This window comes from Rhinatrema bivittatum, unplaced genomic scaffold (assembly GCF_901001135.1).
Source record: "Rhinatrema bivittatum unplaced genomic scaffold, aRhiBiv1.1, whole genome shotgun sequence".
NCBI classification, from domain to species: Eukaryota; Metazoa; Chordata; class Amphibia; order Gymnophiona; family Rhinatrematidae; genus Rhinatrema; species Rhinatrema bivittatum.
In genome coordinates this window covers 350,009-365,240 of record NW_021820313.1, presented here as the reverse complement: position 1 = coordinate 365,240, position 15,232 = coordinate 350,009, and the positions used below count along the sequence as shown (strand labels likewise).

General features: G+C 56.8%; 1 protein-coding gene across 3 annotated transcripts; it reads right to left on the bottom strand.

Moving 5' to 3' along the window:
• Window positions 1-861: 861 nt before the first annotated feature.
• PPT2 (palmitoyl-protein thioesterase 2) lies at window positions 862-15,194 on the bottom strand. 3 transcript variants are annotated; one of them, XM_029585902.1, is made up of 10 exons: window positions 15,059-15,194; window positions 14,164-14,422; window positions 11,201-11,352; window positions 9,720-9,873; window positions 5,875-5,970; window positions 5,375-5,482; window positions 3,957-4,040; window positions 3,553-3,637; window positions 3,062-3,116; window positions 862-1,471 (listed from the first exon to the last, which is right to left on the bottom strand). In XM_029585902.1, exons 2-10 carry the CDS (start codon window positions 14,234-14,236, stop codon window positions 1,328-1,330), a joined length of 951 nt encoding a protein of 316 aa, XP_029441762.1. In that variant the 5' UTR covers window positions 14,237-14,422; window positions 15,059-15,194; the 3' UTR covers window positions 862-1,327. The 3 variants fall into 3 exon arrangements, with proteins under 3 accessions (XP_029441762.1, XP_029441763.1, XP_029441764.1); XM_029585903.1 differs by lacking the exons at window positions 14,164-14,422; window positions 15,059-15,194 and adding an exon at window positions 13,527-13,713; XM_029585904.1 differs by lacking the exons at window positions 14,164-14,422; window positions 15,059-15,194 and adding an exon at window positions 13,063-13,228.
• Between the last annotated feature and the right edge of the window lie 38 nt (window positions 15,195-15,232).

The following is a 15,232-nucleotide window of genomic DNA, read 5'->3' as shown; positions in this document are numbered from 1 at the left end:
CCCTAGAGGTGACAGGCTCTGTATCCCTGTGCCCATCCCCTGAGCCCTCCCGTCCCCAGCGCCCTAGAGGTGACAGGCTCTGTATCCCTGTGCCCATCCCCTGAGCCCTCCCGTCCCCAGGGCCCTAGAGGTGACAGGCTCTGTATCCCTGTGCCCATCCCCTGAGCCCTCCTGTCCCCAGCGCCCTAGAGGCGACAGGCTCTGTGTCCCTGTGCCCATCCCCTGAGCCCTCCCATCCCCAGTGCCCTAGAGGTGACAGCTCTGTATCCCTGTGCCCATCCCCTGAGCCCTCCCGTCCCCAGTGCCCTAGAGGTGAGAGGCTCTGTATCCCTGTGCCCATCCCCTGAGCCCTCCTGTCCCCAGTGCCCTAGAGGTGACAGGCTCTGTATCCCTGTGCCCATCCCCTGAGCCCTCCCGTCCCCAGTGCCCTAGAGGTGACAGGCTCTGTATCCCTATGCCCATCCCCTGAGCCCTCCTGTCCCCAGCGCCCTAGAGGTGACAGGCTCTGTATCCCTGTGCCCATCCCCTGAGCCCTCCTGTCCCCAGCGCCCTAGAGGTGACAGGCTCTGTATCCCTGTGCCCATCCCCTGAGCCCTCCCGTCCCCAGTGCCCTAGAGGTGACAGGCTCTGTATCCCTGTGCCCATCCCCTGAGCCCTCCCGTCCCCAGTGCCCTAGAGGTGACAGGTTCTGTATCCCTGTACCCTCCTGTCCCCAGTGCCCTAGAGGTGACAGGCTCTGTACCCCTGAGCCCTCCTGTCCCCAGTGCCCTAGAGGTGACAGGCTCTGTATCCCTGTGCCCATCCCCAGTGCAACTGTGTTAAATTCTAACAAACTTGAAGGTTTCACAAATAGATTTACAAAAAAAAAAAATGTTTTATTGTATTTTCCTGCTACATTCTGCTTTAGAAATGTTATCGGCCATCCCTATCCCACGGGATGGAAAAAGCCCCTGGGGGTGTGTGTGTGTGGGGGGGGGAGCTATGACACAGTGCTCGCACCCCCCACCCCCGTCCCCCCCCGGTTGCAAAGTGCGTCAGCCTTCATCAGGAGCGATCACCAAATATCAGAAAAAGAGGAAGTTTGTCCCCTGAACAGTTCCCAGGTGCCTGCACTCCTCCCTCCTTCATCTCCCCCCCCCCCCCCGAAATGTGCTTCAAGGATTCCCCCCCTCCCCAAGTCAGTCAGTGTGGGGGGAGAAGCTGCTCCTCCTCTTCCCCCCCCCCCCAGAATCAGGGTTGGGGGGCGTCTCCCTATCCCCCTTCCGCCCCTGCTCTGCTGGGGGTCGGGGTAGAAGGTGCTGGAGGTGGGAGGGGTCTCACTCCGGTCCTAGGTCAGCCACTTGGCGATGCAGGTCTCGTAGACGGTGACATTGGAGTGCCACATGGTGTGGGGGACGCCGCACACGGTGTACAGGGCCACGGACCCCCGGGCGTGCAGCGTCTTCAGCCCAAAGGAGTCCTGTAGGTACACCTGGGGGGGGGGGGACAGACGGAGAGGAGTCAGGGGGGGTCCCCGGGGGACCGGCGAAGACTAAACCACACCAAGACAGATACAGAGAATAACCCCATGGTGGACAGCCTGTACCCCCCATCCCTGAGGATCCTCTGTGCCCGTCCCAGGCTTTACCCCTCACTCCCCCATCCCTGAGGATCCTCTGTGCCCGTCCCAGGCTTTACCTCTCACTCCCCCACCTCTGAGGATCCTCTGTGCCCCTCCCAGGCTTTACCTCTCACTCCCCCACCTCTGAGGATCCTCTGTGCCCCTCCCAGGCTTTACCCCTCACTCCCCCACCCCTGAGGATCCTCTGTGCCCGTCCCAGGCTTTACCTCTCACTCCCCCCCCCTCTGAGGATCCTCTGTGCCCCTCCCAGGCTTTAGCTCTCACTCCCCCACCTCTGAGGATCCTCTGTGCCCCTCCCAGGCTTTACCCCTCACTCCCCCATCCCTGAGGATCCTCTGTGCCCCTCCCAGGCTTTACCTCTCACTCCCCCACCTCTGAGGATCCTCTGTGCCCCTCCCAGGCTTTACCTCTCACTCCCCCACCTCTGAGGATCCTCTGTGCCCCTCCCAGGCTTTACCCCTCACTCCCCCATCCCTGAGGATCCTCTGTGCCCGTCCCAGGCTTTACCTCTCACTCCCCCACCTCTGAGGATCCTCTGTGCCCCTCCCAGGCTTTACCCCTCACTCCCCCACCCCTGAGGATCCTCTGTGCCCGTCCCAGGCTTTACCCCTCACTCCCCCAACCCTGAGGATCCTCTGTGCGCGTCCCAGGCTTTACCCCTCACTCCCCCATCCCCGAGGATCCTCTGTGCCCCTCCCAGGCTTCACCCCTCACTCCCCCATCCCTGAGGATCCTCTGTGCCCCTCCCAGGCTTTACCTCTCACTCCCCCACCCCTGAGGATCCTCTGTGCCTCTCCCAGGCTTTACCCTCACTCCCCCACCCCTGAGGATCCTCTGTGCTTATCCCAGGCTTTACCCCTCACTCCCCCATCCCTGAGGATCCTCTGTGCTTATCCCAGGCTTTACCTCTCACTCCCCCACCCCTGAGGATCCTCTGTGCCCCTCCCAGGCTTTACCCCTCACTCCCCCACCCCTGAGGATCCTCTGTGCGCGTCCCAGGCTTCACCCCTCACTCCCCCACCCCTGAGGATCCTCTGTGCGCGTCCCAGGCTTTACCCCTCACTCCCCCATCCCTGAGGATCCTCTGTGCCCCTCCCAGGCTTTACCCCTCACTCCCCCATCCCTGAGGATCCTCTGTGCCCCTCCCAGGCTTTACCCCTCACTCCCCCACCCCTGAGGATCCTCTGTGCCCCTCCCAGGCTTTACCCTTCACTCCCCCATCCCTGAGGATCCTCTGTGCCCTTCCCAGGCTTTACCCCTCACTCCCCCACCCCTGAGGATCCTCTGTGTCAGCACGAGGTTTTTTGAATCCCAGTACCATTTTCACCCTCCCCTTCCCATTTTGGTCTCACCTCAGTCTACCTACCCCCGAGTCTCACCCTACCCCTCTGCCTCTTTAGCCCTCCACACCTGGAGGAAGAGTAAAGCCTCCCTCCCTACCTTCTGCTCCTCCATTGCCGTCACTTGCTCATCCTCATCGTAGAATCCAAAGTGACTGAGGGGGAGACAAAGAGAAGTGTGAGACGGACAGACAGACGGGCGAGGTTTTAAACAAATTCTTTTAGGTGGGAGTCTGGACCGTGTGTGCATGCGAGTGCGTACATGTGCGTTTGTGTACTTTTGTGTGCATATCCAGGTCTCCTCCTTGTGCGAGTGTGGGTGGGTGTCCCTTTCTGTTACGTGCGTGTCTCCGCTCTGTGCGTCCGTGCGTACGAATGCGTCCGTCTGCATCTCTGCTTCGTGCGTCTGCGTGCGAGTCTCTAGCTAGATTTTCTGTTTTGTTTTTTTATTTATGAGCGGTAGGCACGACAGCTTCTCGTGGTGCCTTCTGAAACGCCGGCCTACGGTTCTTTTCCTCCCGCGCGCGGGAACGCCGGGGAACGCCAGCACTGACGTCCCCCCCCCCCCCCCCCGGGCTCGGTGGCGCTCACCTGGACTGCCAAGGCGTGATCACCCCGTCGTCCGGACCCCCGATCAGGACCAGCTTCCGGATCCGAAGGAAGTTCTTCTTCCAGTCTAGGGGAGCGGCAGGAGAGGATCAGACCCCCCTCCCCTTACATAATACGCACCATGCTCCCCCCCCCCCCCCCGCTGTTATTCTCAGCTCGGAGGGCCCCACCCTGTAGATGATCGCAGCCCCATTTCCCTTTACAGCCGTGAGAGCGCAGTGCGGGCTCGCAGCGCGCCCTCCCCCCCCCCCCCCCCCTCTCCTCCTTCCACGAATCCGCTTCGCCTGCGCCGAGGCGGATGTATATATTTTTTTAATGGTGTTAAAGGGTCGGCGGTGGGGGGGGGGGGGCGAGGAGGGGTGCTCCCCCCCCTTGGCTCCTCCTACCTGTGGCATTGGGGTTGCTCCTCTCCGCGTTGAGCGGCGCCAGGTACCTACTGCTGTTCAGGTACAGGTCTCGATGGTGCGGATCTGGGGAAAACACACAAAACCGGGGGCGGGGGGAACAGCGGCTGAAATTATAAACTGGTACCCTAGACGTACCCTGGGAGAGGATGAGAAGGAGGAGGGCCTACGAGCGATCCCCACCCGGCAAGGTCCGATCTAGCCAGCCCGGCTGCACCCCGGCCCGGAAATCGTAAGTGCTGTTTCCCCTCCGACCGTGCCCCAGAAATGCCCACCCCAGTGAGTACAGAAGGGGGGCGTCCGTCGGAGACAGACCTCACCCTCACTGCGTACGGGGGGGGGGGGGGGGGGTGCGTGCGTCTAACCCCCAACCAAAGGCTTTCCGGGCTGTGAATGGTGGGGAGACGGGACTGTGGATCCCCTGCGTGTGGGGGCTCGACTGACGTGAATAATTACTGATTCACGCTTGCTGTGACCACAAGCTGTCTCGCGCTCGTTTTCAGCCCCACTCTACCCTCCCCTCCCTCGCTCTCCCCTCTCTCTATTCCTTTTAATTACAGATGGAGAAGCCCTCCCCCTCCTCCACTCACCATTCCAGTAGTTACAGATGGAGAAGCCCTCCCCCTCCCTCCACTCACCATTCCAGTAGTTACAGATGGAGAAGCCCTCCCCCTCCCTCCACTCACCATTCCAGTAGTTACAGATGGAGAAGCCCTCCCCCTCCTCCACTCACCATTCCAGTAGTTACAGATGGAGAAGCCCTCCCCCTCCCTCCACTCACCATTCCAGTAGTTACAGATGGAGAAGCCCTCCCCCTCCCTCCACTCACCATTCCAGTAGTTACAGATGGAGAAGCCCTCCCCCTCCCTCCACTCACCATTACAGTAGTTACAGATGGAGAAGCCCTCCCCCTCCTCCACTCACCATTACAGTAGTTACAGATGGAGAAGCCCTCCCCCCTCCTCCACTCACCATTCCAGTAGTTACAGATGGAGAAGCCCTCCCCCCTCCTCCACTCACCATTCCAGTAGTTACAGATGGAGAAGCCCTCCCCCTCCCTCCACTCACCATTCCAGTAGTTACAGATGGAGAAGCCCTCCCCCTCCTCCACTCACCATTCCAGTAGTTACAGATGGAGAAGCCCTCCCCCTCCTCCACTCACCATTACAGTAGTTACAGATGGAGAAGCCCTCCCCCTCCCTCCACTCACCATTACAGTAGTTACAGATGGAGAAGCCCTCCCCCTCCTCCACTCACCATTACAGTAGTTACAGATGGAGAAGCCCTCCCCCCTCCTCCACTCACCATTACAGTAGTTACAGATGGAGAAGCCCTCCCCCTCCTCCACTCACCATTCCAGTAGTTACAGATGGAGAAGCCCTCCCCCTCCCTCCACTCACCATTCCAGTAGTTACAGATGGAGAAGTCCTGCCCCAGCTGGGTGTAGCAGATTCGGTAGAGATTTGACTTCATGTAGTGGGGGAAGAGATAGCGCAGGTAATCTGTGTCTGAGGGGGGGGGGGGGGGGGGAGAGGAAGGAGATGACAGGTAAGCTACAGGAAGAGCACTACTCTCCCCCCCCTCCCCTCCACTTCCATTTCACATTGCCTCCCGTTCTTCAGTCTCTCCCCTCTCGCTCCACCTCTGTCCCCGGCTCCCTCCATACCTCCGACTCTCTGCCTCGTCCCTCCCTTTTCTTGTCACTGTGCCCCTGTGACTCCCCTCTGCCCTCCCAGACACACCTCGTTAGCCCCTGAAAGCAGCCCCCCCCCCCCCACCGTCCCCAACAGCCTGAACTAAAGACCTAACAAACTCATTGCACCGCCGAGACCAGGGAGGTCGAGGACCGCCCTCCCTACCGTCACCCCCCCCCCCCCCCCCCCCCCGTCCACACACTCACCCCCGTATTGCCCCATCTGGGGGGAGGACAGCGAGATGAAGGTGTCCACGTTGTGATCGGGCATGGTCTCGAGGAGACCCCGGCATATCAGCCCCCCTGCGGGAGGAGGAGAGGAGATCGGTCACTCGCTGTGCGATACTGACAGACAAACACACACACGTGAGCGCGCCGGACGCGATACCCGAGGAGCTCAGGGAAGTCCTGGCCGGTCCGCCGAAGGACCCGTTTCATGGAAACAGGAACGAGCCTGTACGATGGGAAACTGCCAGCCCATTAAGCCTCACCTGTGGCGGGTAAACGGATGGAGGCTCCGCTGTAGGAGAGGATAGCCTGAAGCATCCAGCAGCCAAGATTAGAGTGGGGGAGGCTCGTTAATAAACCGAGCAGCCGGGGGTGGGGTAGGAGTCATTGGGTTAGGAACGGGGTAAATGGAATTCACTCCTGAGGAGAGGAAGGTAACCAGTGGAGCGCCTCGGAGGTCAGTCCGGGGGGGGGGGCTGGTTCCGTTCCACACCTTTGCGAGCGAATCTGCGGAAGGAAAAATTATCCCCATTTGCACAGCACATTAACATCTGGAACGGATCAGACACCTCTCGAGGAGGCAGACAGAACCAGAGGTGACCAAAGCAAGCTGGAGAAGCGGCCAAATGATTGATCGGTTAAGATTCAACGCTACGGCGTGCCGAAATCCGAGAGATCGGCCAACGATGGGGGGGGTAGATACCGATGGGCACGAACCAGGAGAGAGACCTTGGGGTGATTGCGCCGGATGATGTCCAGGGTGCAGCACGGTAGGAAAAGGTTGTGACCATAGCTGAGGGGGGTGGTGGGACCAAGAGGCTGGAAGGCATAGGGAAAGCTTTTAACCAGCACGGAAAAAAAAAAAAAAATGCCTCCGTACAGGACGCGGGTGGCACCTCACCCGGAGTCCTGTGTCCACTTTTGGAGGCCGCGCCTCCGGAAGGACAGAGACAGAGTGGAGGCGGACCAGAGAGAGGGCAACCGCAGCGGCTGCAGGGTTTACCTCAACAGGCTTGAACCTTACACCTGGTTTACCCTTCCCCCCCCCCCCCTGCTGCTGCGGGACAAGCCAGAGAGACGAGAAACCTGAACCAGAAGCAACCCTCCCGGGACGCCGGACTCTGCTACGCCCAGGGCGGCACCGGAGAAAGAGAGCCAGAACTGCGTTTCCCTCCTGCGCTGTAACGAGAGGCGCACATTCCCCCAAGCTGAGAGAGAAAAAAAAGCGGAGACGTCCCGCCTGAGGAGCAGGAGAAATCTCGTCTGATGCTGGGGGAAAGAGGAGAATTAAACAGCGAAATCTGGTACCTCCTGTCCCCGGGCCAGCGCCGTGAGCTGAGCAGCGCGGGGGAAACGTTATTGCCCTTTCAGTACTCTGCGGAGTTGTGTTTTACGGTTATTGCTTTTATAGATTTTTTCCCTCTGAGTTTATTTCTTTCAGCTCCCGGCCGTGCTGCTTGGGCAAGCACAGGGACCTGGGGTCCAGCCAAGGAAGGCTCCCGGAGACGAAGGGCGTTGTTTCTCGCAGAAAGATTTTCTTAGGCCAGACGCACAGACGCGCAGGCACCATCCCGTGAGCCGGGGGAAACCGATTTTCCTAGCAGGCCGAAGGAAAAGCGGGGAAACCCTCACCACCAGCGACGCGCCCTGTGACACCCCCCCCCCCCCCCCGGGGCAAGGTGCCTTTCTCGCCCGCGGCTTTTAGATCGTAAGCTCTCCAGGGCAGGGACCCGTTTGTACCCGAATCCTTAACGACTGCCGGCACGGTTGAGAGGCGGCGAGGCGAGAGAGGCTCTAATATCTAAAAGGACGTCTTTTTTTTTTTTTTCAAGAAACGGAAAAGGGAATCCGAACGAAAGAAAACAGGAAACAGCGTAAGCACACCGGCCACTCAGAATGAAAGCCAACGGATCCAGGAAGGCAAAGAGAGCATTTGTAAAGAAGCTCGCCATGGAAGCAAAAAGCTCATCGGGAAAACCTTTTCAGGCACCTGAAGGCTTGGAGGGGTGCCAGTGTAGCCAATCTTTAAAAAGTGATAAAGGGGGGCGATCCAGGAAATTACAGACCAGCGAGTCTGACATCTGTGCCAGGCAAAATGGTAGAAACTATCATAAAGGACAAAATTGCTGAACATATAGATAGGCAGCGTTCACCGACAAAACCAACAGATGGTTGCTTCTGATGTTATAAGTGAAGAAAATTCTAATAAATATATTTTGAAAAAGAAAAATACAGAGAGTAGGGTTAAATGGTAAATTTTCCCAGTGGAGGAAGGTGAATAGTGCAGTGCCCCAGGGATCTGTTCTGCGTCAGATTGTTTGTTTTTTTTTAAATATATCTGTAAATGACCTGGAAATGGGAACAATGAGTGAGGTGCTCAGATTTGCCGATGACACAAAATTATCCAAAGTTGTTAAATCACAAGAGGACCTTGTGAGACTAAGAGACTGGGGCATGCAGATGGAAAAGGCGACCTCATCCTGAGTACTGTGTGCAGTTCTGGTCCCCACATCTCAAGAAAGGTACAGAGGAGGGCGACCAGGATGAGAAAGGGGGTGGAACAGCTCCCTGATGAGGAAAGGCTAAAGAGGTTAGGACTCTTCAGCGGGGAGAGGAGACTTCTGAGGGGAGATAGGATAGAGGTCTATAAAACAAGGAGTGGAGTGGAACGTTAATCAGTTGTTTACGCTTTTGAAAAGTACAAAGACCAGGGGACACACAATGAAGTTACTGGGTGATACATTTAAAACTAATAAGAGAAAATATTTTTTTTACTGAATGCATAATTAAGCTCTGGAATTCATTCCCAGAGGCTGTGGTGAAAGCTATTAGCGTAGCTGCGTTTAAAAACTATTTGGACAAGTTCCCGGAGGAAATGTCCATAAACCATCATTAAGGTGCAGGTGCAGAAATCCCTGGGATAAGCAGCTTGGAATCCCATCTAACCCTTGGGATCCTGCCAGGCACTTGTGACCTGGATTGGCCACTGCTGGAAACAGGATGCTGGGCTTGAGGGCCACCTTGGTCTGACCCAGCATGGCAGGTTCTTAGGTTCTAATGCCGTGAGCCGCCTTGAGTCTCATTTGGAAAAGAGGGTTAAAGAAACATCACAGAGTTATTATTATTATTATGTGCATGAGTCAGGAACTGAAGGAAGAGGGGACCGAAAGGGAGCTTGTTCCCCCTCTGAATGAGAGCAGGAAGCGCGCGGGGGTTCTGTGTAGGGTATTTGGGACCGGCAGCCGAGCCGGGTGGGGGCAAAAGAGCCCACCCCGTTTATTCCGCTTTATTCCTTAACCATGCCCATACTTTTAACCGGAAAGCGGGAGGGGCAAAGTTCAGCCAGGTCAGCTTACCCCGGCTGAAACTGCCCCCGCTTTCTGGACCACACTGGCAAGACAACGGTCAACAGGTCTCCTGAAGAAGTTTGCAGGAGCAGAGAGACAGAGAGAGAATGAGAGGGAAAGGAGACAGAGAGAGAGGAGAGGAGGAGAGGCAGAGAACAGGGAGCGGGATACGAGAGTCAAGAACCGTGGAGACCCGGGTTCAAATCCCACCACCCGCTGCCACTCCTCAGGCCCTTCAGCAAGTCGCCTCGGGCGCCCACTTAAGACTGCAAGCTCTCTGGGGAAGGGACCTGGTGTAGCCGAGTACTGATAACGCCGTAAGCCTTCTTGAGCATTGTTTGGAAAGGCAGGCACAAAAAAATCCCCAAAAAATATTAATTCCGTGGTATGCTGACATCGCAGTGGCGTCTCCCTACCGTGACGGCGCCCGGACCACGGCTGGGAAAACAGCGGAGGTGGTGTGTGGGTTGTCCTTACCTTGGGAGTAGCAGAGCAGGTGGACCCCGTCGGCCGCGTTCTGCATGATGGGGTACACGGCCTCCCCAAAGCCCCTCACCTGCTCCCACAGTGGCTTCAGGCTCTTCTGGTGGTCAAAAAGGTCGATGACTGTCACATTAGTGCCAGGGTGTGTCTGTGAGGTGAGGGGAGACAGAGAAGGGGGGGGGGGGCATTAGGGGCATGTCCCAAAAATAACCTCTCGTACCTGTAATTTTTAAAAGTCACTAAAACTTTGGAATCCTGCACTTTGGCTCAATGCTTAAAGGCCCCTCCCCCAGACAAAATCAAAGTGCCCGAGCCTTAAACCAGAGCCCAGAGTCACGCGGACAGGGCCAGGGTGGCTCTGGGTTCCAATCCCATTGCACCAGGGCAGGGCTGCACCCCCCTCCCCATATGAAAAAAGAGTAAACATTTCCCCCTGTGTTTTGGGGTCGGGTTACCCCCTTCTCCCTCAGTCTTGGACAACTTTCAAAACGAAAGAAAAACCAGCAAAACTAAAAAACAAAACCTATTATTGTTCTTAGGAAGGCCAGGGGAAGGGTTTGCAGCTCTGGTTGCATGGGGGGAGAGTTATTATTATTATTATTTTACACAATGGCACTACAGGATCCAAAGAATATCTGGGGGCCACAGCGTCTCCTGGGCTGGGGCAGGTCCGCATCCTTTACAAGCCGGAGTTAAAGCAGAGATCAGAATGAAACCAAGTTTGAGGAAGGGCCAGAGCGGTTGGGTGGCTGGAGGGAGATCACAAGATGAGCCCCCAAGCCCCAGGGGGGGAGAGAGAGGCAGATCCACAGCGAGAAAAGGAAAAGGACAGACCCAGAGGAGAGCGGCTCTTGATGCACAATCTTGTACTTATTTATACAGTTTTATTTAATAAATAAAAGAGAGACAAATCACAAGCTATGATCCTAGCTTCCCTCGAATTGCAAGAGTTTATTACCCGGAAAAACAAAGCAGGAGGAGGAAATTCTAGGAAAGGGGAAGAAGAAGAAGAGGAGCCCGGAAAGGTTCCAGCAGGTGAGGGCCACTGAGACCCCCCCCCCCCCGGGGAGAGAGAGAGAGAGGGAGAGGCGGCCATCGGACCCGAGACCCCCGGGCACGAACTCGGGCCAGAAAGTCTAGAAGACAACAGGAGGGGAAGGAGGAGAGGACCCTCGCCAGCACAATGAACTCGTTTTGCTTTCCAGGAGCCAGGAGGCTTGCCCCCCCCCCAAGATGGGGCTGAGAGAGGGGGCGCATGTAGAAGGGGGGGGGAAGGTGCCCTGATCCTGGACCCTGCCCCCCCCCAGAGATGGGGCTGAGAGAGGGGGGACGCATGTAGAGGGGGGGGGGGAAGGTGCCCTGATCCTGGACCCTGCCCCCCCCCAGAGATGGGGCTGAGAGAGGGGACGCATGTAGAGGGGGGGGGGAGGGTACCCTGATCCCTGATCCTGGACCTTGCCCCCCTGCCCCCTCACCTGGTTGATGAAGCCCAGCAGGTCCCTGAAGTCGGCGGGGCTGTCGAAGAGCCCGTGGACGATGATGATGGGCTTGTAGGCGGCCATCAGCTGGGGGGCTAGCAGCAGCAGCATCGGCAGGGCCAGGGGCCAGCGGAGCATCCTGGCGGCGACTGCAGGGAGAAGCCCCCCAAGCAAAACAACCCCACAAAACGTTTTAGCAAAGGATGCAAAGGTGCAGCAGGGAAGCGGGCATGCAGCCGGCCAGCAATGCCGGGGGGGAGGGGGGGGCACCGAGGTCACTGCCACCCCGCTGTCCCCTGCCCCGATCGCAGCTCCCGGGGCTCTTCCTCCTCTTCCCCTTCCCGCTCTGTTTACTTTCCCCAGCGCAGCCTGGAAGGGAGCCGGGCAGCCCCGCCTCTCCCGGGGGCTGCGTCACCTCCTGGGCCACGCCCCTTCCCTGGCAACCGTGCGGGCTTCCCTAGCAACGGGGCCTTCTCGGCCTCCCCGGGCCTTTTGGCGGGCTGACAGTCACTTTGTGCATGCGTTATAGGAAATGCATTTCTGCTTCCCTTTCTCCGGGTGCCCTGCAGGCAGAATCATGCCCTTTTTTTTTGGGGGGGGGGGGGGGGTTTCCAGTTCACTCGCTCCCTCTCCCTGTCAGGTGACTTTTGCTGCTGCTACAAGAAATCAAATATCTACAAATCCCAGTGGACTAACAGGGCAACCACAACTTTTTCTGGGCTCCATATAAAACCAAAGAAGAGATAAAAGGTTCAGAAGATGGAGATCCTTAAAACTGCTTTGCCATGCAGCCTTTCCTCGCCAGGGCTGACCTTAGGAAGGGGGGGGGGGGGCGGCTCAGGGCGAATGCTGACTTTATAGTATGGAGGCTATCATGGCTATGCCCCCCCCCCCCCCCCATAGTGCACGGCCCAGGGCGGTTGCCCCTATATGCTACCCCCCCTTCCCCTCCCTAATGGTCACACAATGCTGTACCTGGTTACCCTGAGATTTCTGTTGATTGGGGTGGGGAGAGGAATAATATGTACCCCCCCCCCCACTAATCCACACTGCCTAACCCCTCGCCCCTTCCCTCCCTCCCTCTAGTGATGACCTCCAGCATTCTCCCCTTTCCAGAGACGGTTACACTCTCTCCCTGACACCAGCGCTCCCACTGCTCCCTGGCTCCAGCATCCTCACTGCCCTCAGCCCAGTGAGTGCCAGCCTGACTGAGCCGAGTCCCCTTGCAGCAGCCCCCTTCCCCCAGTGTCTCCCCACCCGCTGCCTGCAGTGGCTGCACTCCAGGAATACTGACTGAAGGCGGGGGAGTGGCTAGAGTGGTAAACAGAGAGGCCTGGAGCTTTTCAGTCTTTCCTCAGGGACCCCATAATAATTGATGCAAATTCCCTGAGACTCTGGGGGAAAGTTGGAGAGTTCCCAGCTATGCATTAAACTGGTTTCCAATTATACAAATTCCCTGAGCCGGGGCGGGGAATCCTGCGCGTTTAACTGGTTTCCAGCAAGCTTCCAACCATCTTTCCCTCCAATCTGGATTCACAGATCACTAAAGCCCACTTTAGTTTTAGCTCTGATGCAACTTTTTTTTGTCCTTTAACCTTGTTTGTTCAGCGTGTTTACAAATCATTTAAACCAGTCAGAGTTTCAGTTTGAAGCTGGTTTCTCTCCAGATTTTACACAGAGGATAACTAAAGATCTATATATATATATATATATATATATATATATATATATTTTATTTTTTTTTGTGGGGAGGTTTAGCTCAGTCACCTCTTCCACCCATGGATGCCTGGATTTAGGGCCTGCATCCGCGTACATGAGCTACAGGAAAGGCATGCCAGATCATGCTAGATCACCCTTACGTGGCGCAGCAGGAATGCTGCCCTCAGAGTGTGTCAGCCAGGCCCGGGGTGCAGCTGGCTGCGTGGCCTCGTGCGGCGGGGAGCACGTGATGGCTTGGAGCGGGACACAGGACTCCTGGCTTGGGGAGGGACGAGGGGACAGCACGGGTCCTGGTAACTCTGAATCTGATTAATCAGTAACAGGCCGGCGCAGGCAGGTCACTCCTGCCCTGAGTCTGGTGAATGCCTCAGTGTCTAAAAATACATGATAAATGGATTTCAGTCCATTTAGACGCTGATAAGGCCTGTGGCTTGGCTCTGTGAATATGTGCCCAGGATAAACAAATAACCTCAAGGAAAGATAGTTTGGTATGACAGGGAAAAGCCCTTCCACTCTTCCCCTAATTCCTCCTCTCCCCCTCTTTACATCCCCCAAGCCCACACCTGAGCAGGGGTGTGACACACAAAGAAACACACCAGCCTACCTTCTGATGCATGAACCCAGAATCACAGGCACACTGACATAAAATGGGCACTCAGTGTGACCCCCTCTCGTGCCAGAGCTGTCTCTCCTCCAGCCTGCCTTGCCTCACTCTCTGCATGGGTGCGCCTCCCTGCCTGTCTGTCTGTCTGTCTCTCCTCCTGCCCTCTCTTGTCGGTCAGGCTTTTGACGTATCCTTGAAAGGACTTCAGCTGCTTTTAAGTGTTGTATAACAAGTCCGGCACTTCGCCTGCTGTTTACCCTGTGTCAACAACACCACCTGCTGCTGCCACCTCTGCACAGGAGCCGAGACACAGCCCGACATTCCTGCCCCTCCCCTCTCCCCCCCCCCGGCTGTCCTCCACCCTTGCTCCCAAAGAGCAGCCCAACCCGGCCAAAAACATATCTGCGCGGCTCCTGGCGCCGACAGCTGTTAACACCTGCAGACCCGGATCCCAGTGAGTCCCTCGGCTGCTACTTCCACCAGAGCCCAGAGCTGCCACGCGCAGGCGCCGGGTTCTGATCCCACGGCTGCCACCAGCTCTGACTGTGCGACCGCTTATGGCCGAGAGCTCAAAGCGGTGACATCGGCAGGCTTGGGGGGGTCAACTTTCTTGATGACTTCCAGCAAAGTCACTCACCTTTCCTGTAATCCAATATAGACCATAAGCAAGCTTTCGGAAGCAGGGACGTTGCAATCAAGTGAGCGATCATCAGCGCAATATATCTGACAGCAGTAGTACATATCGGGGTGTCAGATGTTTTAATTGTGGGTGTGGCCACACTGTTGTGTGTTTCCCCAGCTAATGTCAGACGGTGACTTTTCCCAGTCGTTAGGTGACATCAGCTACAGCAGGAAATACATCTTGGGCATTCTGTTCCAGTGTTGGGCTGCAATATCTGAAACGAGTTTAATCAGCAAACAGTGCAAATGTAAACTGGGAGTGAAACAGACCGGGGGGGGGGGGGGGGGAGAGGGACAGCACCACGGGGTGCATCCCGAGGGATCAGGTTTGCACAGTGAGATCAGTTAAAACAAACAAACAAACAAAACAACACATCTACAGGAAAAGCACAAACACACATCCTGAGCTTTGTGCTCCAGTGTCACCCTGCAGCAACTGAATGTAACCTACAGTAAGATCTGGGACACGCACGTACCCACACAGACATGCAAGTGAGATCCAAAGGGATCCAGCTACAGGAAAAGCACAAACACACATCCTGAGCTTTGTGCTCCAGTGTCACCCTGCAGCAACTGAATGTAACCTACAGTAAGATCTGGGACACGCACGTACCCACACAGACATGCAAGTGAGATCCAAAGGGATCCAGCTACAGGAACCGCAGCACGATTTGATCTGGGAATCCGCGCACACAGGCACACAGATGCCAGCTCTGTGGGTGCTAGCGCACCCCCAATTTTGAGCAAACCCCTTCACCGTGGTAACCCCCCTCCTTTTCACTTGTTTAGAAAAGTTGGCTCCCAGGCACCGGGGTGGGGGGGGGGGGGGAGGTCAGCTGCAGAAAGCCCACCAGATGCTGAGCTTTGTGATTCGGTGTCACTCCGCAGCCAGCGGGTGCAGTCTGTGTTTGCGCACGCACGTCGGCGCAGCCGGCAGGCTGCACTGCCCCTTTAAGAGCAGCTTTGGGGCGATTTGGGCGTCTGTGTCTCCTCCTTCTGCTTCTCAGGAAGTGACAGAAAACCTC

What these genes read in the sequence shown, in the direction of transcription:
- PPT2 (XM_029585902.1), bottom strand. Translation starts at nt 14,236, where the DNA reads ATGATCGCTCACTTGATTGCAACGTCCCTGCTTCCGAAAGCTTGCTTA. An exon ending in TGCTGGGCTTCATCAACCAG is followed by an intron (nt 9,874 to 11,200) that starts GTGAGGGGGCAG and finishes CTCACCTCACAG; the next exon opens with ACACACCCTGGCACTAATGT. An exon ending in CCAGATGGGGCAATACGGGG is followed by an intron (nt 5,483 to 5,874) that starts GTGAGTGTGTGG and finishes CCCCCCCCTCAG; the next exon opens with ACACAGATTACCTGCGCTAT.